Source organism: Diceros bicornis, chromosome 4, assembly GCF_020826845.1.
Source record: "Diceros bicornis minor isolate mBicDic1 chromosome 4, mDicBic1.mat.cur, whole genome shotgun sequence".
Taxonomy (NCBI): Eukaryota; Metazoa; Chordata; class Mammalia; order Perissodactyla; family Rhinocerotidae; genus Diceros; species Diceros bicornis.
Window position 1 is genome coordinate 100,251,712 of NC_080743.1, and position 23,189 is coordinate 100,274,900.

Sequence of the window (23,189 nt, forward strand, 5' to 3'; positions counted from 1 at the left end):
CCTCTTCCTCCTCTGCCTCCCAGCTGGAGGTGCCCCGAGAGACCATCTGGCCAACTCCTTCTTCTTACAGAGGCCCAGAATATGGAAGGGACTTGCTCCACATCACAGCTGGTTGGTGGCAGGGCCAGTATTGGAACCCAGTGCCCCAATGCCCAGTCCAGGGCTACAGCTAACTAGGTCCTCCTCTTCAAAGGCATCTCCCTGTGATTTTGTGGTATTCAAGTCAACAATCCACATAAATTGGATTTCTCTCTACCATAATAAAACTCCATGGAGGAAAAAAGACACAACTGCCCTCCCCACCCACCCGGGGCCAGCCTGAGCCTCCGTTCTCTGCCTCCACCTGCATTGTTCTACTTGTGTCAAAAGCATTCCAGAAACAGGTATCTGTGGGGACCTTGTTCAACAGCTGACAAAGGGAACATTTTACTGGCAACGTATGACCCTCTCTTACCCATGCACACCCTTAGGGACACAAAAACATTGGAATTTGGCTTTTAACTTCAGGAAGGGGGATTGAGTTAGCTGTAAGGAACCTCGTGTGCCTCGGAGAACAGCACAGCAGGAAGGGTAACTCCGGGAGAACGTGACATCGCCTTTCAGGGGCTGGTCCTGAATGGGTGGGAGGCAGCTCTGCCCGGGGGACAGGGCGACGGCCAGAACAGCACGCGCGGGTAGTAGTCGCAGCCTGGATCCGGGGAGCGGAGGTGCCCCGCGCAGCCGGGTGGCTTTTACCTAAATGTTTTGGTGGCGAGCGGCGAGGGGGCGGTGCCCTGCCCTAGGTAATGATAGGGCAGTCGGGGAGCCACGCGGGAGCAGCCCGTCGCGGTCGCGGCTACAAAGACAGCTTGGAGACCTCCAGCTTTCTTCCCTTGGGTACCAGCCCCACCCCTCCATACCCCCTCCCAGCACCCCCCACCTCCGTCCCGCCTCGCCCCGCCCCACTCCTGGCAGCCCCAGCGCGCATGCTCTCTCCCCCCGCGGAGTAACCTGGAGATTTAAAAGCCGCCGGCTGGCGCGCGTTAGGGGGAGGCTGGGGGGACGAGCTTGCACGCGCTAGCCCCGGGTGACAGCCGCCCGCCTCGGCCAGGTAGGGGCGCGCTCCCTATGCTCCCGGGGGAGAGGATCCCGGCGCGGAAAAGGGAGGGGCGCTGCGCGGCCGGACTCCGCGGGGTCGCGTGCTTTGCGCCCCGCGGGATGGGGCCGCGCCGAGCCCCTGCGAATCCCGCCGGAGGTGGCGGGACGGCGGATGCCCCGGGGCGCGTCCCCCGTCCTGCGGCGGGCGGGCTGCGGAGCGCCGGGCGTCCGCTCGGGTCCCCGCCGAGCCGTGATTTCTTCCGCGGAGGGCGGGCTGCGCTCGGGGCGCCCGCGTTCCCCGCTGTCCCAGGCCGGGTGGCGGGGTGGGCGGGAGCGGCCCCGCTCCGGAGCCCCGGGCCGGGCAGACCGCGGGCGGACCGGCCGCTCGCTCCTGTTGTAGCCTCCCGCGGCAGAGTTTTCTTTGGAAAGTTGCATTTATTTTCTTCCCTTGTCTCGGCTTCACCGGAAAGGGGCAGGATGAGTCACCGCACAGTCGGGACTTGGGAGCTAGGAAAGGGACCGGGACGCTGCGGGGTCCTCAGGCTTGGGCCAGCTTGCTCGGGGAAGAGTGAGGGGTTAATAAGGGAGGGAAAGGTGATTGAGACCTTTCGGACAGTAGTCTTGGGGCCAGGCTCTGGGCAGAGAGTTGAGGCTGGAGAGTGTGTCTGTGTGCGCGCGCGCGCGTTCCTGTGTCCCCTCCCCAGGGGAGGAGGAAAAAGAGAGGCCGCGTTTTCTCCTCGCCTGCCGGCCTCAGGTGGGGATGGTGAGAATTCTCTGAGATCAGCAGACAGGTGCGATGGGGTGGTACCAGGGCATCCGCTACAGCTTCTCGGGGCTCTAGCTTAGGCAGCAGCACAGCCTGCCAGAGAAGCCCCCGGGACCTGCAGCGTCTCTCCTGAGGGAGGATCAGTCCTTCCCAGTCTCCTGTTCCCCTCCCCTCGGGCCTGGAGCTCTGTGCCTTGCTCTTGCCCTTGACTTCTGAATCAGCTTCCGTCTTCTTGACAGACACTCTTGACCTGCTCAGTTTTTCCCCTCCCCAGGGCCACCCCCACTGCTTCCTCTTTTCCCAAGGGGCCAGAGTTGAGGGGAGGGAGGAGTTTGGCATGGTGGGTACCTGGTGAGGACTTGCCCTTCAGCTGTTATGCAGACCCATCCCAGTGGAGCGGCGACTAAGAATAGCCCGGCTGCTGTCTCACTGCCCTGGAGTCTGCAGCTGGGCATAGCGAGTGGACCAGGGCCCGGAGTGACCCTTGCTGGACGCCTGAGCGTTGCTCAGGGGTCAGAGTGAGGCCCTGGGGGCTTCTGGCTGCTTTTCCTGATGCACTTAGCAGATCTCTTTTTAGACTGGACAGCTTTGGAGTGGACTCACCTGCCCAAGGCGTGGGGAAGAGGCTGATATATGGGGGGGGGGGGGGGGCGGGCCCAGGAGGTACAGGCTGAAGGGGAAGCCTGAAGAAATCCATAGAGCAACTTCTCCTAGGGAGTGAGTGGGACATTATTTGAGGTCACAGGCCCTTCTGTTGGATGGGTCCCATCGCCTCATTCCCCCCTTATCTCCTTCTCCTAGGCCTGTCATGGAGCCAGGACTCTGTTGTTCTAAAAGTGCTCTGAAAAATGAAGCTTGAGTCAGTAGGATGATTCTGAAGATAAAAATACAGCTGTGGATGAATGTACAGCTGTGGACATACAGACCCTAATTTAGTAGGGGGGGTGTGGGGGCAAGTTTTCCTATGTACTCGTGGAGTGTGTAGTGAGCTCCCTCTGCCTCCCTGAGTCACCTCGAAGGAGCAGGAGAGGGAGGAGCTGCACAGTGATCCTCGGTGCCCCCTGAGGTCCTTCCTTCCAGGCCACTGGGTGGTGGAGGGATGGCGTGGGTTCCCCTCTCTCAGCCGGTCCAGGGCTCTGGAGAGAAAAGGCAGAGAGGGGATGGTCTGAGGGCTCATCGTAACACAACATTATGCATAAAAACCTAGACTGTCAGGAAGACATGGTTCATAGAATGGCCACTCCACTAGCTGTGGAATATCAGGCAAGTTACTTAACGTCTTCTAAGCCTCAGTATCCCTGGCAGCAAAATGGAGATGATGATAATAATAACGATAATACCTACTGTATAGCTTTGTTATTTATTAAATAACAAATATAACGAATACAAATACTTATAAGTATATAATTATATATAATATATAAAGTATAGCAAATTATAACTTTATTAAATTGTGAATATAGAGCCCTGAGTGTGTGCCTGCTACTGTAATAAGTGCTCAGTAGATGTCAGCTAGTATTAACTCTACTTATCTATCGGACCAAATGGCCCGCAGCATGCAGCCTGGGACTCTGTCCTGTGTTAGACCCGATGCTTTGGGAGAAAGTTCTCCTGGACTTTGGGGAGGCAGCATGACTAGTTGAGAGGCGGTGCTCTACACCCGGTTGCCTGGGTTGGAATCCCATTTCTGCTTGCACAAGTTACTTGACTCTGCTTCTTCCTCCTCTGTAGGCTGAGGATCACAAGACTGACCTCACAGTACTGTGAGCACTAAACAAGCTGATGTAGGTAAAGCTCCAAGCGCAGCAGCTGCAAGTAAAAAGAGCTTGATATGTGTCAGCTGCTGTTCCTTGGTGACAATGGAGGCAATCGTTGTGATCTACACTCAGAAACCAGAGTGTCTTAGCAAAGGAATTAGACTACATGTAACTATATGTAAACTGTGAATGGCGCATTGGCAGTGGAACTTGTGGTCTGGTGCAAAGAACACACCAGAACTGCATGTCCTGGTCTCTCCCCTGTCAATACTGTGTGTGGCTTGCTTTTTAATCAGTCCAGAAACCCTGACCTGCTTACCTCCTCAAGCCGGAAGAGGGTTCCGTGAGGTAATGGAGGTGAATAATATTCTGAAAGGTTAAGAGCCTTCTATGCAGAAAGGTTATTTGTTGTGATTTTTAGGGAATCTGTATGAGAGGGAGGGGGTGCTGTGAAGTTGGGGTTCTGCTCTCTCCTCCCTCCCCACCCCTAGGGACCCTTTGCACTGCTTTCTGGCGTCCAGAAGAAAAGCCCAGCCTGGTTTTCTGTGAACAGTCAGTGGCCCTGTTTGCTGGCAGCGGGAGTGGAGGCTGCATCAGTTGGTACCAGGCCCAGTGTCTCGAACGCTGGTGCCACTTGACTCCCAGCAATAGAGCTGCAGTGCGGGGCTTTGTCCAGTGTATTAAGTGTCCCTACTTGGGGGGAGGGGCGGTGACAGAGCCATCACAGGATGGTCCTGATATCTGGCCAGAACTTCCTGTTTAAACCCTTTTTCTACCACACGGTCTGTGTTTCCTCCTCCATGAGAGGAAATCCGTGGTTTTGCCACTGACCCCGCGTGACTTGTGGGGCTCCTTGCTTCTGATGTTGGAGATGGGCCTGCCTCACCTGTTGCCTCAGTTTCTGTGTCTGTAAAATGGAGATGATAGTATTCACCTTGGTAGGTTACAGTGAGGATTAATAAGGCAGGCATATTTAGCAAAGTGCTACACAGATGAGGTGCTCACTACACATCTGTGCCCTTCCCCTTCTTTGTTAATTCTGGCGATCACTCTCTCTCAGAAGCTGAGATGAGCCAGTCCCTAGACCCATAGCTTACAGTTCCTCAGTCACCGAATTCAGGCCAGACTGAACACCTAGCTAAATAGGATGCCCACTGGAGCAGCCAGCCTGAGACAGCAGCCCCTCTTTCTTTCCCCAGGGCTCCCTATCATGCCCCCCCACCCCAGTCACACGCGTGCTTTGAGCTGGCAAATAGTGTCCAAGCTGGGAGTGCCCAGCCCATCCCTAGGGATGTGGCGGTCTAGCTTCCTGCTTGTGGCTCATCGCTAGAGAAGGCTAAGCACCCAGATACCTTGAATGTAGCCCTGCCTGAATCCCAAGCACACTGGTCAGATCACCTCGGGCAGGAATCCTGATTCAGCCTCACCCGTAAGACCTTCTGTTGAGCATCCCCGTTCTCAGGGCCTGGGCAGGGACTGTGCTCCCTGCTTTCCAGGAGCTGAAGGGCTAGTGGGGTGGGGGATGGGGAAGGACTACAAGCAGAGGCCAGGAGGACCATGAGTGATAGCCAACCTTGAGGGCTGCCCGGTGAGCACAGTTGAGATTTTTTTTTTTAAAAACAGTTTTATTTATTTATTTTATTTTTGTGTCTGTGAGGAAGATCAGCCCTGAGCTAACATCCATGCTAATCCTCCTCTTTTTGCTGAGGAAGACCGGCTCTGAGCTAACATCTATTGCCAATCTTCCTCCTTTTTTTTCCCCCCCAAAGGCCCAGTAGATAGTTGCATGTCATAGTTGCACATCCTTCTAGTTGCTGTATGTGGGACGCGGCCTCAGCATGGCTGGAGAAGCGGTGTGTCGGTGCGCGCCCGGGATCCGAACCTGGGCCACCAGTAGCGGAGAGCACACACTTAACCGCTAAGCCACGGGGCTGGCTCAAGCACAGTTGAGATTTGAGAGAAAGGGGGATTCTATTATTATTATTTTTTTGTTTTTGCTGAGGACGATTAGCCTGAGCTAACATCTGTGCCAACCTTCCGCTACTTTATATGTGGGTCGCTGCCTCAGCATGGCTGACGCGTGGCGTAGGTCCGCACCTGGGAGTGGGAGCGCGCTGAACTTAACCACTACGCCATGGAGCTGGCCCGAAAGGGGGATTCTTGACAGCTTGGGTTCTGGGCAGCCTGGAGGAGGTGTGGGACTTGAGCTGGACAGGGTTCTGGGGAAAGGGAGAGCCCATCCAGGGGAGGTAACTGGAGTACAATGTCTACTTTGGAAGCAAAAACATGCTCAGCGCTGAGGAGTATCCCCATCTTGGGCCCAGATCTGAGCTCAAAACCCCATCCCGCGATTTTGGTCTCGTATTCTCTCCAGCACACCTGGTGGGGAAGGGGCCAGAAGGAGAGGTGGCTGAGTGTGGGAATCCCAGGCTGTAGTGGCTGTTTTGCAGACATCCACCCTTTCCTGCATGGCTCCTACCTGCTTGTCTTTCCAGGCTCAGCAACACAGCTGTCCCCCGGAAGCCCTGGAAGAACTGGGCACCCCCCACCCTAGGGACTTGTGTCTTTGCACCTGTGCCACCTCCTCACAATTGGGGTATATTTTGTCCCTTCTGCTAAAGGGGGCTGGAGTCAGTCGTTTCTGAATCCGCAGCACCTTCTCGGGGGCTCACACGTAACTGGGCTCAGTAAGTGTTGGGTGGAGAGGTGGGTGGGTGGGTGAGTTTTAGTGCTCTTTGACATTCGCCTGGGGAGGTTAGGTTGCACTCACTGAGGCATACTTCCTCCAAGGGTAAGCAAACTAGAGCTCTTTAATAAAAGAAGTCTTTTTTGAAGCCTGCTCGCACCTTGCTCACCAATGAGTGACTGTTTTTGAGAACATATGTCCATAGGACCGAGTCTGGCCCAGAGCCCTCTGATGATAAATGCGGCTCCTCACAGACCCTTGGATATTAGGGCTGAAAGGGCCTTAGAGACCGTGAGATTTGAGATCCTAGTGGTGGGAGGTGGCAGAGCTGGACCAGCACCCTGGTCCAACTCCCAGCCCAGGGCTCTGCTCGTCTGTAGGTCTGCCCAGACCCTCAATCCCCTGGTCTCTTTCCTGTATTCCTCACCTCCTAAGGGAGGCCAGGCTGCAGGGAGGGGACAAGGGTTGGCTGTGCACAGATGGGGAGAGGTGCTTAGTCTGGCTGACAGGGGAAGTTCAAGTTCAGTAGGAGGGAGGCCATTCAGGTTTCACTTTGCAGGGGCTGTAGGAAGAGAAGGGAGCAGGGGGAGGGAACTTCCCAGTGGCCTGGAGACTGTGCCAAGCTTCTCGTTCTCCTCCCACGGTCCTCTTCCCCCGTCCCGGACCAAGGGATTTCTTGGTACTGCTACTCCACCTTATAGGGAAGCGTTTATTGTGGCCCAACTAGAGAAAGAATTTAGTTAACTAATTGCCAGGAACAGAGTCCAACTCTGGGTGAGAGTAGAGAAGAGGGCAGTTGTGCCCCCAGATGTCTCGGTCACCCAGCTCAGTTTCAGGTGACTGCTAACCCTCGGCACCCTGTTGTACTTGAGCGGTGTGTAGGCCGGTCAGTGATGGGTAAGTGCAGCCAGGGAGCCCTTCTCCACCTGGCCCCCCATGTCTCTCATTAGTGGAGGGCTATGACATCCCCCTCCCCGATGCCATGTGGCCTTGTCGTTGAGCACTCAGTGGCCACTGGTCCGTGGAGAGCACCCTTGCTGGGGCCAGGCTGGTTGTGAGATCACATAGCAGTACAGTCGTGAGAACTTGAGACAGCATTTAGACTCGCGTTATTACAGGTGCAGAAACTGAGTCCCGGAGAGGTGAAATGGCTCGTCCAGGCTACACAGCTACAAAAGTTACTGAAACTGGACCACACTGTCCTGGCTGCCAGTTCAGAGCACTTTCCAGAGGTTTCAAATGATTTGAATTTTCCATTCAACCCTTGTTCTTTGTGCAATCTTGGGCATGTTAATGAATCTCTCTGAGAACCCATTTCCGTCCTTGTGAAATAGGAATATTAAACACCTTCTTTGTAGGATTGTACGAATGGTACAAATTAGAGAGAGGAGGTATGTCAGGTACCCAGCACAGGCCAGGCACCTCCTGGACAGTTAGTAGGTACTTTCACTGTGATTATTTTCCCTGTGGATGGGAACCACCCTGTCTCATAACTGTGGGATGTTTCTCCCACCCTCCATCTCCCTTCGCAGCCTCCGACACCAGCCAGGTCTGTCTGTGCAGTGGCCACTCCTCACCTGTGGGGCCAGCACCTGGGGAGGGTTGACATTCTTGGCATTCCTCTCGCCTCTGGGGGCTGAAGGAGCGCTGCTGCCCTGCGGGAAGCCTGTGGTGAGAGGGAATGGGAGCTGAGGAGAAAAGTGTAGTTGGTCCCCCCTGACCTCTGCTGCTCCTGTCTGGGCATGAGAAAGCCCTCTCCCGGGTTTCTCCACTGAGGAAGCCCAGACAACTGAAGAGGCGGCTGCCAGGAGCTTCCACATACGTTCAGACACACTACACAGCTGTGACGTTGGTCGTGTTACTCTAGGTTTCCCCGCCTGTCAAATGGGTGTACTCACTGTACCCACCTCATCAGGCGGTTGGAAGATTAAAACACTTGGAACAGTACCTGACGTGGTAAACCTCAGCGTAGCTGCTATTATTAATTGCAGATGAGGAAACTGAGGCTTGGGGGGTCAATTAGCAAGGTGACGCAGTTGTAGTAAGTGGTGGAGCTGGCATGCAAACCTAGGTCCCCTGCCAAATCCGCCGGCATCAGGGATGTCCAGGCTTGGAGGCGTGTGGCCCCTGTGGAAGAGAGCTCCGGGGGAAGAGTGCTGGTTGTCTTGTTTGGAGGGCACATGGCAGGGTGACCCCGTGTGACCTTGGGCTGCAGCTTTTCGCAGAAGGGAAGTCTGATTGGGAGGCCCAAGTGCCAGGAGTCAGATGTGTGTCCATGTTGACCGTGACCATGGGATGCCAGGTGACCCTTGGGAGGGGTGCTTCGCCTCGACTGGCCAAGGTGAGGGTCAGGCCAGCCCCAGAATCCCGTGACCAGATCGAGAGGGGAGGGGAGATGAGAGGGGCTCCGGACTGCCAGACTGCCGCCGTCCTCTCCCCTCCCCTTCCCCCACCTCTCGCATTTGTTTCCTTTCAGAAGCAGGGCTGGGGCTCTCAGACTGGGCAACAAAAGCAACTTCCCTCCGAGCCACTGCCACCTGTTGGGTTTTCACACATTGGGGACAAGTGGGGGGAGAGAGCCGTTGTCCTTTTCCCAGTGTCTGCAGTGTGCCCCCTCTGCCCCCCCAGGGCCTGGGATTCTCTTTGCTGTGATGTGACAGGGCTCAGGAGCCGGAGGGGGTGGGGGCCACAGCAGCTGGAAGGGGAATTGAGTGGGAAGGGGCCGGTGCTGGCAGCCAGGAGAGAGTTTGATGGATTACTCTGCAGGCCGAGAGGTTTCTCCCTAATCCCCCTTTGTGTCCCAGCCTGCAGCCCCCTCACTCTCTCTGACAAGCTGCTGAGCAGAAGGCTTCCAGTCCGAGTGAAGAAAAGGCAGCGCAGCGGGTGACTCTAAATCCCTGGCCCCTGGGCTCTGGGGGGCAGAGCTAGGGAGCAAGTCTGCGGCGGGTGGGTCTTCCTCCCCACTGCTGGCCCTTGTCCTTCCCTGCCATTCCCTTGGGTGCAGAGGTTGCATTCTGAATGGTGTTCTCAGGCGTCTGTGGGAGCACTGCGAGGTCGTGGGCCTCAGCTATTTGTGCAAATCACCCCGTTGCCTTGTGTAGGGTCGGATTGGGGAAAGCAGACCCCCGCTTCTTTGGAAGTATTTGAGCCCAGAGAATCCAAGACTGCATATGGGTTGGAAGGCAACAGAGTGATGCGTGGTCTAAACCTGTGTCCCCCTCTCCCTAGCTGCCCAGGTAGGAATTCCCACAGCGCAGCACCCCTGACCAGGGAACCTGTCAGGATGGAGAATTCACAAGCATGCTCATTGTCAGGTCTCCTGGCTGGCCAGCGCAGCCTCTTTTTGGGGCATCCGTCCCAAGGCTCCTTGTGGAGCAGCCGAGGGCGGAGCTCATTTGGGAGTGCAGTGTGCTAGGTTACTACGTAAGGCCAAAGACATCGTTCCCCTGGGACTGAGGCAAGGGGGTAGGTGACAGGGATGCTGGGCGGGTGAACCCCCAGACCAATTCCCTGCCCCTAACCTAGGGGGCCTGGGAGACGTCAACTTGGAACGAGCTTCTGGGATCCAGTCCAGTGTGGAGGAACAGAGGTCCCCCTTCCACGCAGTCTTGCAGCCTCTACCTGTGGGTTGCTCCCCACTTGTAGTCCTGGCCTGGGGCGGGACAGCTCGGTGGGGTGTGTGTGAGGGAGATTGGCCTGGAGTGACCGCACTTCTGTCTGCAGCTGAGTCGTTACTCCTCGTGGCTAGCCTACCCCATCCCCAGTCTCCTTCTCCGCAGAGGGGCTGCCAGTGGCTGTGAAGGGGAGAGGAGGTTGCTTCCCGAGGAGTGTGTGAGAAAGCCGTGCCAGCTTTGTGAGTGTGGAGGGAGGGCGGCAGGGTTGCCGGGTCCGCGGAGTCAGGGTGGGGGCTGCGGCCGTTTGATGTGCCTGCGCGGGGTGTGGGGACGCTGGCCTGCATAAAGAGGCCATAGAATTGCTGCTGACACTGCCTCCTCGCAGCCCCGGCTCCTCCTGGCCTCTGTCTGTCAGCAGAGGGGATCCACTCCCCCAGCTGCACCTCGGCGGGGCAGGGTGGCAGGAGCCCCTCCAAAAGCCCTCAAAGGCCTCTTTATACGCCCCTCTGACCCTCCCTTCCATAGGGAGCTAGCAGGCATGGGCTCGTCGCCTTTCCTCCACTCTGCCTTTTAAATTTTGAGGAAAGTTCAGGCCAAGTTTGTTCCTGTTGCTCTGTTTCATTTCCCCATACTCCCTGCTCAAGGCCTAACCTGCAGTGGGGCAAAGGGACAGTCACTGGGCATTCCAGCCCGGGAGAGTCTGTCCTGTCTGCCACTCACCACCTTTGAACCCTTAGGAGTTGCCCCCTCTGGGGGTCTGGCTGGAGTTTCCTTGGGGTGTGTGTGGGGATGGGGGGGAAGCACTTAGGTCTTCCCCATCTCTTATGCTCCCACCCCCACTGTGTTCAGCCGTTTATTCTTTAGGTAAACATGTCCCAGGTCCCTTCTCGTGCCAGGGTGGGTGCCAGAGGGTCACATTGGAGCCCACAGCCTGCTCTGGGGTGCCGCGTGTTGGAGTGCATGGGGCGTGGAGGTCCCCGGTCTCTGGAGCTGGGCAGATAGAATGCAGGTTCACCAAACGTGCCCAGGGCGCTTGGCCTCTCTGGGCTGGGTTCTGCATCTCCAGAGATGAGGAAAGATGGCTGGGGCAGAGCTCCATGAAGGTTCCCAGAGGTCTTGGGTTTCCTTGCTGTCCCGTCATCAGGGGGCCCAGAGAGGAGGGGAGATATTTGGAGCTTGAGAGGGACTTGTCTTCCTAGAAGGCTTCTATTCCTTTCCACGAGGTCACGCCAGACTCCCCTTTTCTGTACCTCCACTACCGAGTCTGCCCACCCCCTCCCCACCAGGTGAGCACTGGGAGGCTGGCCCTTCTGGTTGATCTTCTGTTTGCCAGACAGGCAGAGTGCTCCAGGAGCAGTGGGGCAGGAGGATTTCAGTCAGACGCATCTCTGAAACTGGAGGGTATAGGGGAGAATTGGATCCTGTCTCCCTGAGGAGCACAGGGGAGCTCCTGAAACAGGGTGACCCAACAAGAGTCTGTCACTTTCCAGGTTTGGTGAGAAGTGTGCCCGGGAGCTGCAGGTAGGAGTGGTAGCTGGGAAAGTGGTGCCCACCCACTTCTTGTTCTTCACCTCTCTGAGCCTGGGAACTAGGCAGGGCTACTTTGTGCCCTCTGTTTGTGCCCCAGGGAAGGAGGCCCTGCAGAGACAGCTGGGGGCTGGAGTTAGTGCTGTGGGAGTCCTCCGTAGTTTCTTCCACCCTGAGGGCCCTGGGGTAGTGGAGACTGGGGGTCTGGGGAAAACGTAAGGAGAAGAAAGGGGGGCTTTGGAAGGGAGAGTATTCTCATGGGCTTGGAATTCCTCATGGGCTTGCAATTCTGGGTCGGGAAGAGTAAAGTCTGGGGGTGGCAAGAGTGTCCTGGACACTAGGGCAGAGTAGAAGTCAAAAGAGGGAGGATGGGCTCAGCAACCTAAGAACAGAGGGGTGTAGAGGAGGGCTAGCAGCCGGCCCACTTCTTTCCCTCCCAACACCTCTCAATGAATTCTCCCCTGGCCCAGCCCCCGGCTACCAGGTAAAGAACCTCTGGGGGTGGAGAGAGGCGCTGGGGAGGGGGAGGCAGCTAACGAGCTGGCTGGGCTCTAGGGGGATAAGGGGACATTCCTCCCTTCACCCCTTTTTGTCTTTCTCCCTTGTGGGCCGAGGAGGTTCCTGCTCTGTCTCGGGAGTGAGGAGCCGGATTAAGGGAGGGAGGAAGGCAGGTGCGGTGATTAATGGTTGCTGGAGAGCTGCAGTTTATTTTAAACAACAGGGAGCAAGCAAGGCTTGGGAATGGGAGCAGGTTGTGGGTGAGGCTTGGTCTGACAGAGTCTCTGTTTGCTCAGGGAGGACCTGGTCCCTTAAAAAACCCAGAGCAGGTGAATGTCCTGGTCCCTCCCAGACTGAGAGTGGGGAGTGGAATGGGCTGGAAGCCTTTTAACCCAGAATCCCTCCCTCCAAGCTGGATAGCACCAGCCCTTGGTCCCTGTGTAGTCTCCTGCTTTCCTGCTGGAGTGGGGAGGACTCAGCTCCAGCTGAACCCACAGAGGCCCAGCTAAGGCTAATGTCTGGTCCCCCACCTCCCTTTTGGGGCTGCATGAGTCCATGTTTTACACTCCTCCCCATGCCACCCCCATAGGAGTTCGTGCCCCTTCTCAAAGTGGATGGTCTGGGTCTGAGCGGAACTTTGGGGAGGAGGAGGCTGCTGGTTGCCCAGCCTTATCTGAAGTCCCTTCCTTCCTGGTCTACCAACTGCAAAGCCCCAGAAGGCAGGTGTGGGACGGACAGATCTTCCCCAGGGCTGATGGCCGTCTGATGTCCCTGTGGCACAGTTCAGAGAGCACCTACGACACACTCTGGAACACACATGGCCCTGTGGGGCTTTAGTGTTATTTGAAAAGATCGAAGATGCTGAAGCGCTAAATTATGAGCTGCTGAGGTTGGAAGAGGGAATGAGTGAGGCTGAGGGTACCCAGGGAGTCTCTTGGGTCGGGGAGGAGACTGAGCCAGGCCTTCTGTGCACCTTGCACAGGAGCAGTACTCTTCAACAACATTCACCGGATTGAATCCGTGAGGCAAGGGAAGCCACTGCAGACGCCAGCCACAAGTGGTGGGAGGCTTGGTCATCCCCCAGCCCCACTTTGGGATGGATGACGGGTTAGGGGACTCTTGCCTTTTCTCACCAAGGCCCACCCTCTATATCTCCTCTTCAGGGAAAGAAGACCTGGAGGCCAACACTGGGGGGTGGGGGCACAGGTGGGTGTTCCCCCAGTGGGATCTCTCTGCACAGAAGGCAGGCCTGGCAGGAAGGGCTGTGAGGACTTCTCTGCTGAGAATGGAGTGCTTTGCGGAACAGAGAAAGGCTGCCTGGGAAGTGTGGGGCATCCTGCCAGCCCGGGGGTCACTGGCCTCACTGCAGTTGCTGCCAGGTGGTGCGGTTTCACGCCCTGTGGGACCTGGGATGGCCCCACTGTCCCATGACAGTTGGGCAGCGCATGTGGGAATGTTTCTTCCCCATGAACGGTTGAACTCAGAGAGAAACTCGAGGGAGAGGTTTTCAGGCCTGGGTTCGTCCAGGGGAGTGCTCTTTAAGTGGTTTCAGTGACAGGTGAAAATCCAGCCCAACAAACCACAGCCTCTCCTCCCTTCTCCCTGTCCTCCTGTGTCATCAGTGGGGTGGGAGTTATGGTGCAACATGGCCCGTGGCCAGGCCGTGCAGAATGGGAAGTGCTGCTCTTAACAAAGGGGAATTGAACAGCCCAGCTTTGGGAAGTGGAGAGAGAAAAGCAAACAAACCAGGCCTGGCAGAGGGTCTCCGGGGCACCTTGATAACGGCCTGGGGAACTGGGAATTCCGTTGGTTTGATTTTTTTTTTTTCCCCAATACTAGCAGGCAAGGACAATTGCAGAGATATTCCAAAACAGAGAATAACCGACATCTGTTTGGCTCTGGAGTATGCTAAGTTTTAAAAATCATATTTACTTTATTAATTGTGTCAGCCTTGGGCTAATATTAACATGCATTTCCTGACTGGGCAGTTGGGGGTGGCACCCAGCTGGCAGGGCCACATCGTCAGCCTGGGAGTGAACAGGATTCAGAGAATTGAGAGCAAATCCTGGAGACCTGGTTCCCGGGACTTAACACTCTGTGTGTTTGATTGTCCCTCCCTTTTAGTATCTGAGTGATGACGTGTGTCCCCACGAAGCACCCCACAGCAACGGGCATTTAGCATGGGCTGAGAAGCTGGACCTGCACGGAGGGCTGGTAGAAATGGGTTCCTGGCAGAGTCCCAGGCAGTTGGTGTCAGCGAGGAGGAGAGGCCTGGGCATCTGGAGCAGGGCTGAGATGACCCAGTTCTGGAATGTGTGAACGGGCCGGAGCCCTCCCCGCCTGGCCCACCATGGTCCAGAGGCTGTGGGTGAGCCGTCTGCTGCGCCATCGGAAAGCCCAGCTCCTGCTGGTCAACCTGCTGACCTTCGGCCTGGAGGTGTGCCTGGCTGCGGGCATCACCTGTGTGCCACCCCTGCTGCTGGAGGTGGGGGTGGAGGAGAAGTTCATGACCATGGTTCTAGGTGAGTCACCACAGCCTCCTTCCCTCCTGCTCCTGGTATCCACTGCCTGGGAAGCAGGGCAGCAGTGCCTCTGCCCAAGGCCTGCTGGGTGGGAGAGGGGCTGCCTGCCATTCCAAGCCCGGTGGGTCAGCAGTGCTGGGGAGAGGGCTGACCCTGGGCCAAGGGGGCCCAAGAGGAAGAAGAGAGGACAGAGACATTCCCTGGTCACCTCCATGCCCTTGGTCTCCACACAGTGCCTGGCCCAGAGGGAACGCTGGAGGACTTGCTCTTCACTTTTGTCTGGCTCTTTATATCTGTTATCTCATTTAACCCTTGCAACAGCCCTTTGAGGTTATCCATTCGAAGAGAAGATAAAGGAGGCTTATATGAAGTTAGGTGACTTAGCCAGGCCGCACAGCCAACTACTAATAAGTAGGACTGGGGTCTCCTAGCCAGGGCTTTCTTATCTCTGGGGGAGGGGCTGGGCTCCTGACTGCAGATGAATTCTGCAGAAGCCACAGAAGGCAAGTGGTCCCCATTGTGTGACTTCTAGGAAGAGGGACCTCTGTCAGGATTATAGGCTCTGGTCAGACTGCCTGTTGAAACCCCACCCCTCACCCTCCCTAGCTCTGTGCCTGTGCACAAGTATCACTTATCAGTTGCTCCATGCCTCAGTTTCCACATCTTAAAATGGGGCGTTCATGATCCTAGTCAGGTGGAATAAATTAAGGTGGCTGTGCAGCACTCAGCATGGCGTCTGGTTCAGATCTGGCCTCTATGTGATGCATCACGATCCTGTCCGCCCTTCTCAAGGAGTTGGCCTCCTTCCCCCTGCCCCTTCAGGACCCTGACCTCTGGCTCATACCACTGTCCTTCTTGCAGGCATCGGGCCAGTGCTGGGCCTGGTCTCTGTCCCACTCCTAGGCTCCGCCAGTGACCACTGGCGTGGGCGCTATGGTCGTCGGAGGCCCTTCATCTGGGCCCTGTCCCTGGGCGTCCTGCTGAGCCTCTTCCTCATCCCGAGGGCTGGCCGGCTGGCAGGCCTGCTGTGCCCGGATACCAGGCCCCTGGAGTTGGCCCTGCTGATCCTGGGCGTGGGGCTGCTGGACTTCTGTGGCCAGGTGTGCTTCACTCCACTGGAGGCCCTGCTCTCTGACCTCTTCCGGGACCCAGACCACTGTCGCCAGGCCTTCTCTGTCTACGCCTTCATGATCAGCCTCGGGGGCTGCCTGGGCTATCTGCTGCCGGCCATTGACTGGGACGCCAGCGCCCTGGCCCCCTACCTGGGCACCCAGGAGGAGTGCCTCTTCGGCCTGCTCACTGTCATCTTCCTCACCTGTGTGGCAGGCACCCTGTTTGTGGCTGAGGAGGCAGTGCTGGGCCCTGCCGAGCCGGCAGAAGGGCTGTCAGCCCCCTCGATGCCGCCCCGCTGCTGCCCGTGCCATGCCCGCCTGGCTTTCCGGAACCTGGGCGCCCTGTTTCCCCAGCTGCACCAGCTCTGCTGCCGCGTGCCTCGCACTCTGCGCCGACTCTTTGTGGCCGAGCTGTGCAGCTGGATGGCGTTCATGACCTTCACGCTGTTTTACACGGACTTCGTGGGCGAGGGGCTGTACCAGGGTGTGCCCAGGGCTGAGCTGGGCACCGAGGCCCGGAGACACTACGATGAAGGTGAGGCCTCGCCAGCCGGGGATGGGGGCTGCTGTGGGAGCTGCCCTCCAGGGGACGTTTGGGCGTAGGGAGGTGCCCACAGCCTGTGCCTGGGTGGGTAGCTGTGCATCGTGCCCTGATTTCCCCATCAGGAAAATGGGCCCAGTCTGCATATGCAGCTCCTCAAGCGTGCAGAGCAGCTTTGCCTGTAGTCTCAACAGAGCCTCAGGCTGCTCTGCGAGTTTGATCAGCCATCACCCCAATTTGACAGAAGAAACGGATGAGCTGATGTAAGGCCCAAAGGCAGCGGAAGAGTCGAGGCTGGTCTCAGGTCTGCCTGGCCCCGACTTCAGTGTGCCCTCTGCCCCCAGTGCTGACCTTCCACATCACCTCACTAGCACCTTCCAGCTCAGGCGTCTGGACCTGTCCCGGAGCCTGTGGCAGACGTCTTTGTCTTTGTGTTCCCTCTCACCCACCTCGCTAGCTGAGCGTAGCTGAGGCTGCCAGGCAACCCTTAGAACATCTTCCTCTGCCCTTGGCCCGTGGCTTTGGCCACATTCCCTGAGGTCAGCGGAAGAGCCCGGGCTTCCGTGGCTACGGGTAGAGTGGGGAGGGTGCCGAGGAGCAGGTCTGGTCTAGAGCAGATCTTGGGCAGCAGGTGCCTGCGGCTCCTAATTCTGAGTAGCCCCCCAGATTATATTGGGCCCCTTCCCTGTCTGACTGCCTGACCCCCCCCCCGCCCCCCAGGGGTCCGGATGGGCAGCCTGGGGCTGTTCCTGCAGTGTGCCATCTCCCTGCTCTTCTCTCTGGTCATGGACCGGCTGGTGCAGCGATTCAGCACCCGGGCAGTTTATCTGGCCAGCGTGGTGGCTTTCCCTGTGGCTGCGGGTGCCACATGCCTGTCCCACAACGTGGCCATGGTGACCGCCTCGGCCGCCCTCACTGGCTTCACCTTCTCCGCCCTGCAGATCCTGCCCTACACGCTAGCCTCCCTCTACCACCGCGAGAAGCAGGTACTCACATGCAGGTACTCACGCTGGCTGCTGGGTGGAGCGGGGTGGAGGGGTGTCTGGCGGGAGAAGTTGAAGGCTTTCTTTGATTGGAGAGGAGGCTCGCCGTAGCCCCGGGCCAAGACGTGGGCTGCGGAAGCAGGGTGTAGATTAGGTTCTGGGAATGACTTCCTGGTGTCAGGACCATAAAGCACTTGAGTGGATGATGGCAGGAAGCCGAAATCCTTCTCTGGGAATCCTGACAACTCGGACTAGCAGAAGCCCTGTCTGGGCTGGGTTGTTCTCTGCAGAGGCAGGGGGCTGGATCAGATGACCTCTGGGGCACCTAGCTTCAGCAGATGGTGAGTGGGAATGGTCTGGTGTTGGCAACACCTCTCCTTGTTCAGGGAGAGGCATTGTGACTGACTTGTGCCCTGCTTTGGTCTCCCAGGTGGGGAAGGCTCGTTACCGCCTCCTCTCCTTCTGGTTTATCTTCCTTTTCTGTGTAATTCTTTCTTTTCTTTTCCTGCCTCACATCTTTGCCTCCGTCCCCTTCCCCCGCCCCCATGGTGGATCTGAGCCTGACGCGCCTGACACCACTCGCCTGGGCACTGTGTAAGTTGGGGGGGCCTCCTTCCTGCTCAGCCTCACACTAACCAGCCCCTCCAGGGGCCCCCTTCTGTGGGAAGCCTCCTGACCCAGGCTGTGTGGTCACCTTCGTCCCCTCCACTGGCCTCGCTGAGCTACAGCCCTGGGTGCAGAGCTCTGCCTGGAGGGGCAAGATGTTGGGGTATCCCGAGGAAGGAGGAGATGCAGGCCTGACCTCGTAGTGCTTCCAGACTCAAGGAAGACGTGTCCCTGCCTCTTGTAGGACATGGGTAGGGTAGCAGAGAAACACCTAGCTGGGAGGTTGGCTAACTGAACAGGTAGCTGCAGAGGGGCGCAGGGGTGGAGGGAGAGGCTGGGGTTTTGGCTGGGGGAACCCGGGCCCTGAGACCCCTGTTGGCGTACATCATCAGCCTCCACTCTGCTGCCCTGGCTGGGGGCTGGAGGCTGCTGTCTGGAGGTCAGGCTTGGGCACATGCAGTCGTGCCAGGGAACATCCTGGGGCTGCTCCCACCTCAGACTGAGGAACATGTCTGTCCCCGGAGGCCTCTCCAGGCTCCAGCCTGGTCTTTCCTGGAGTGGAAGGCAGGGAAGAGAGGTCCTGGGAGGCCTGTTCCACGCAGCAGCTGATGGCACACTAGGCCCTGCACGCCTCCTCGCCTGCCTTTGCCCGCTTCCAGCTGCACGATGAGCCCTGGGTTTCCCTGGTGCTGGGTTTGAACTCTGCTGGGGCTCCCAGCTCGAATGCAGCCAACTCGAGAACTCTTCTGTGTTAGGCACTAGTGGGCAAAGGGACAGTGTTGGAAGAGTTCTGGCCATGTGCTTAAATAGGAGGCTCCAGGCTGTTGGGGGCAGGGCAGGGGCCGGTCACCCTGATCTAAGGCAGACAGTGAGAAGGAAGCGAGAAGGCTCCACATTAGCACAGCTGGGCCAGGGGAGTCCTCCTGTCCTCTCCAGGCCGAGTCTCCTGGACCCCGCTGCCCCCAGGCTGGGGCCATGGACCCCTGTGTTCTGTAGGACAGAACCACAGCTGGGGCCTGGGACCCCCGTGCGAGCAGAGCTTCTCTCCAGAGGGCCGTGGGCATTTGCCAGTGGTGACGTGGTGGGGAGCAGGAAGGAAGAGGGTTAGGAGAGCCTGTGGGGGGTTGGGCCATCAGGGGCCCCATCTGTGGATTTTGTTCCTCTGTTCTCACAAGCCTGTCTTCTCGCCTATCTTCCTTCTGCTTGTGTCTTTTCCTTTACCTTGGGGTTCTGTTCTCTTTCTAATCTGCAGTGCTGAGTTTGTCTGCCGCCTCCCTGTTCTAGGAGAGGCTAGAGGAGACGTAGACTTCTGGTTTCAGATTTGTCCCCTCTCCGCCCCCCTGCCCTTCTCCCACTCCTGATACAGGTCCTAACCAGGCCCAGACCAAGCAGTGTTTCCTCAGTTTTCTGACCCACTGCCCGATTTTCATTAAGGCCCATTGCCTGGTTTCTTCCAGCCCCTGGGATGAAGGTCGGGGTCTGTTCTCATAGCTGGGGTGTCCCATGCTTGAGTACACACACCTGTCCTTGTCCTCTTTTTCTCCCCCACCCAGGTGTTCTTGCCCAAATACCGAGGAGATGCTGGAGGTGGCACCAGTGAGGACAGCCTGATGACCAGCTTCCCGCCGGGACCCAAGGCCGGATCTGCCTTCCCCAATGGACACGTGGGTGCTGGAGGCAGCGGCCCGCTCCCGTCTCCACCCGTGCTCTGCGGGGCCTCTGCCTGCGATGTCTCCATGCGGATGGTGGTGGGTGAGCCACCTGAGGCCAGGGTCGTTCCGGGCCGGGGCATCTGCCTGGACCTTGCCATCCTGGATAGTGCCTTCCTGCTGTCCCAGGTGGCCCCGTCCCTGTTTATGGGCTCCATCGTTCAGCTCAGCCAGTCTGTCACTGCCTATATGGTGTCGGCTGCAGGCCTGGGTCTGGTCGCCATTTACTTTGCTACACAGGTAGTATTTGACAAGAGCGACTTGGTCAAATACTCGGTGTAGAGTGCTTCTGATCCACTGAGGGAGGGCCCCCTTCCCGTCTCCAGTCAACCCCATAGGCTGAGGGCTGGCCTTCCAGTTTCTGTTGCTGCCAAAGTGGTATGGCTCTCTGCTGCCACCCCGTGGCCATCAGGTGCATAGCTGCACGGATAGGGGACTGGGACCCCCCCCCCCAAGTCTTAGGGCTGACTGATGGTGGCTCTCCCAGTGGGCTTCAGTCTGGACTTCTACAGGGAGGCCAGAAGGGCAGGGCATTTGATTAGCTCTGTGCACTGGAATGCAGGACTCTGCAGGGGAATCATCCAGGCTCAGGGTTAACAGCTGGTGTCCTGGTCAAGACACCCAGAGAAGGGATTTGGGGAGTGGAATAAACTGGGCTCCCACCTCCAAGCTCCCTTATCCTGTAGTCCCATAGGTTCCCCCAGTGTTGCTCTTGTATGGGGGTTTCTAGTGTGAAACTATCCTCCATGGGATTTGAAAGTATGCAAGTTATTTGGGGGGCAGAGTCCTGAGGGGAGAGAGGAAGCTCCCTGGCCCCACAGCACTGCCTTTCTGCTGATTCCCCCACCCCTACGTTTTATCAGGACATGGCTTGTTGGTCCCTGTGTTGCCACCATAGGGACACAGGCCTTTAAATATTTAACTTATTTATTTAAGTAGAGGGGAATTAATTCCCAGCTCTGCCATGTTGGTATCTAGGAGGTGAGATCCCCAACAACTGGGTCCTTTAAGATGGCTGGTTATTGTGTGAACATTGCCAGAATTGCCTCCTCCTGGAGTGATTTTTCTGGCCCCCAAACTACCTAACCCAGGAGCTTGGAATCTCTGCTCCCCCCAACTGATATCCCAAATCCTGTTACCCAAGGCTGGGGGCCTGGAGGAGGGTGGAGAGTGGGGCTCCGGGTCTCGGGTCTCGGCAGCCTCCCAGCCTCGCCTCCTCTCTTGGCCCAGTCTTGCCCCCGACTTCTCTCTGCTCCCTCCAGGACTGGGCTGATAAGGGAGCTGCGCACCGCCCCCCTTTCTCACTGGCTCCAGCTGCCTCTCCTTGGGGCTGTTGCAGGACCAGAAGCACAGAGTTTGGCTGCTGGAGCCTTTATCCGTCTCAGCCCCGAGGGCATATCTGTGCTTGGGGAATCGCGCACAGAATCTCAGGAGCACCCCCTGCCTGGGCCAAGGAAGTCTTATCTCTGGGGGGTTTAAGTGCCGTTTGCAATAATGTTACGTCTTATTTATTTAGTGGAGTAAATATTTTATACTGTATGTGAGCAGTCAGAGTATAATGTTTATGGTGATGAAATTAAATGCTTCTTATATGTTTAATTGGCCTGTGTTTATCTTTTCTGAGGGTGAAGGACCCAGAGCTCTCGCAGATTATCCACAGCTTTTTCTCGTTGGAATCCTGTTGTGGCAGCTTCAGTTCCCAGCACCACCAGCAGATGGAGCCAGAGACCAGCACTCTGCTGTCCTTTGGTGCTTGGGCATGGCGTGCTACCCCTCTGGATTGGGGAGTTCTTTTGGGAATATGGGGGAGAAGGAGGGGACGGGAAGAGTGAGGAGGGCAAGGGAGTAGGGCATTTTCTTTCTCAAAGGGCTCACAGTGTGACCAAGGAGATGGAGCAAGCACCTATCATCAACTACAGCGATAGGAACGCCCCTGCAGGGCGAGGATTTCGGCACCACTTGTGCCTCGGTTCCAGCCATTTCCCATCTGCACCCTCCTGCTGGGCTCAGGTCAAGTGCAGAGTCTCCCCTGCCTTGTCACCTCCCTCACCCCTCCAAACTTGACTGGCCTTCCTGCCCCTTAAATTTGAGTGGTCAGTATAGTTAATACCCTGTGCAAGGACTAGCTTTATTTTTTAAAGGCTCTAGATTTTATTTAACTTTTTATTATGGACATTTTCAAACACACACGAGTATTGAGCCTGGTAAAATGAGCCCACTTCAACAATTATTAACATTCTGCCATTTTTATTTCATCTTTTCTCCCTCCTCTGCCCCCTTTTTTTTCTGGGGTGTTTTTAAGGCACCCGACATACAATTTTGTTTCACCTGTAAATACTTCAGAGTTTATCTTTAAGAAATCGGACTGTTCAACAAGTTGATCACAATATGATGAACATATCCAACAAATAGTAATTTTTTATTATCCTCAATTACCCAGTCCAGGTACAGTTTTCCCCAATTGCCTCGAAAATGCCTTTTTACAGTTGGTTTGTTCAAATCAAGATCCAACTGAGATAAACAACTAAGATAGATTGCATTCAGTGGTTCTGTCTGTATCTTAGGTTCCTTTTAGTCTCCAACAGTCTCCTTTTTTTTTTTTTAATGCCATTCATTTGTGAAGAAGGAGTCATTTTTCCTCCAGAATGGCCCATATTCTATATTTGGCTGACTGTACACTCAGGGTTATTTAAAATGTTCGTCTTTCCCCCTTTTTTTCCCCATAAGCTGGTAATCAAGAGGCTTGATTAGACTCAGATTTGATTGTCCCATGAGAGGGACACAGGCCTCTAAATATGTAACTTATTTAACAATACCTCCGTATACTCCTCCTATATAATTTTGAAGCAAATTTCAGACATTGTATTTCATTCTGAAATATGTCAGAAAGTATTTCTAAAAGATAAGAACTTTTATTAAAAAGTCGCATAACCACATTACTATTATCAGACCAAAAAATAATTCCTTAGTATAATCAAATATCCAGTCAGTGTCACATTTCCTTGTCTTGTAAGTTTTTTTTGTATAGTTTTGATTCAAATTGGAATCAAAATAAGTTCTGTATGTTACAATTGGTTGATGTGTCTCTTAACTCTCTTGTAATCCATAGGTACCTCCTGAATTTTTATTTTTTTCCTTGTAATTTATTTGTTAAAGAAACTGGATTGTTTGTTCCATAGATCATCTGGATTTTGCTGACTGCGTTCCCATGGTAATAGTTCACATGTTTTTATTGCCCCTGTATTTTTTGTAAATTGATAATTAAAGTCAGAGACCAGATCAGATTTGGTTTTTTGCAATAATACTTAGTAGATTTGTGTACCTCCATAGAAGAGAATGTGTATTGTCTAGTTGTCTTTCTTTTTTGATGTTAGTGGTCCTCGATGTCTTAGCTCTGTTATTTCATAGGCATTGGAAAATGACAATATTCTTTTATTTCTTCAACAAGTGCTTGACTCCTTCCTTGTATTTACCAGTTTTCAAAATAATGAACTAATTCCTTAGTCTCCTCTAATGATGACAGAGAGGTTTTTTTCTTAGTGACTTTATGTATTGATGGATTTAAATATATTTGATGTGTTTTAGTCCTTTGCAGTTATTATTCATGTTCACATTGTTCCCATCTTTGGCCAGGGGGAGCCTCTGCAAGCTGGTTTCTGAGTCCTTATGACAAGATCCTACTTGGTTTTTGAAAGCTTCCTTGCTTTCTGGCATGACTAGATGTCCAGGCTTATCTTATATATTTCCTGCCACCGACCTGGAATGAGCTCTTTCCTCTGAGGGTCTCTGAG

The 23,189-nt window shown here is 55.6% G+C and overlaps 2 protein-coding genes across 4 annotated transcripts in view; one reads left to right on the forward strand and one right to left on the reverse strand.

Moving 5' to 3' along the window:
• Positions 1 to 23,189, reverse strand: part of MFSD4A (major facilitator superfamily domain containing 4A) — a 307,016-nt gene that overhangs the window by 209,223 nt on the left and 74,604 nt on the right. The gene's annotated exons all lie outside the window — the stretch shown is intronic.
• Positions 1,002 to 21,232, forward strand: SLC45A3 (solute carrier family 45 member 3). Of its 3 annotated transcripts, XM_058540216.1 has the most exons (6): positions 1,002 to 1,090; positions 14,050 to 14,447; positions 15,309 to 16,094; positions 16,821 to 17,086; positions 19,243 to 19,638; positions 21,030 to 21,232. In XM_058540216.1, the coding sequence occupies exons 2-6, from the start codon at positions 14,237 to 14,239 to the stop codon at positions 21,228 to 21,230; spliced, it is 1,860 nt and encodes a 619-aa protein (XP_058396199.1). In that variant the 5' UTR covers positions 1,002 to 1,090; positions 14,050 to 14,236; the 3' UTR covers positions 21,231 to 21,232. The 3 variants fall into 3 exon arrangements, with proteins under 3 accessions (XP_058396199.1, XP_058396202.1, XP_058396201.1); XM_058540219.1 differs by lacking the exon at positions 1,002 to 1,090 and having other exon boundaries at positions 10,697 to 14,447; positions 17,042 to 17,100; XM_058540218.1 differs by lacking the exons at positions 1,002 to 1,090; positions 21,030 to 21,232 and having other exon boundaries at positions 10,698 to 14,447; positions 19,243 to 20,106.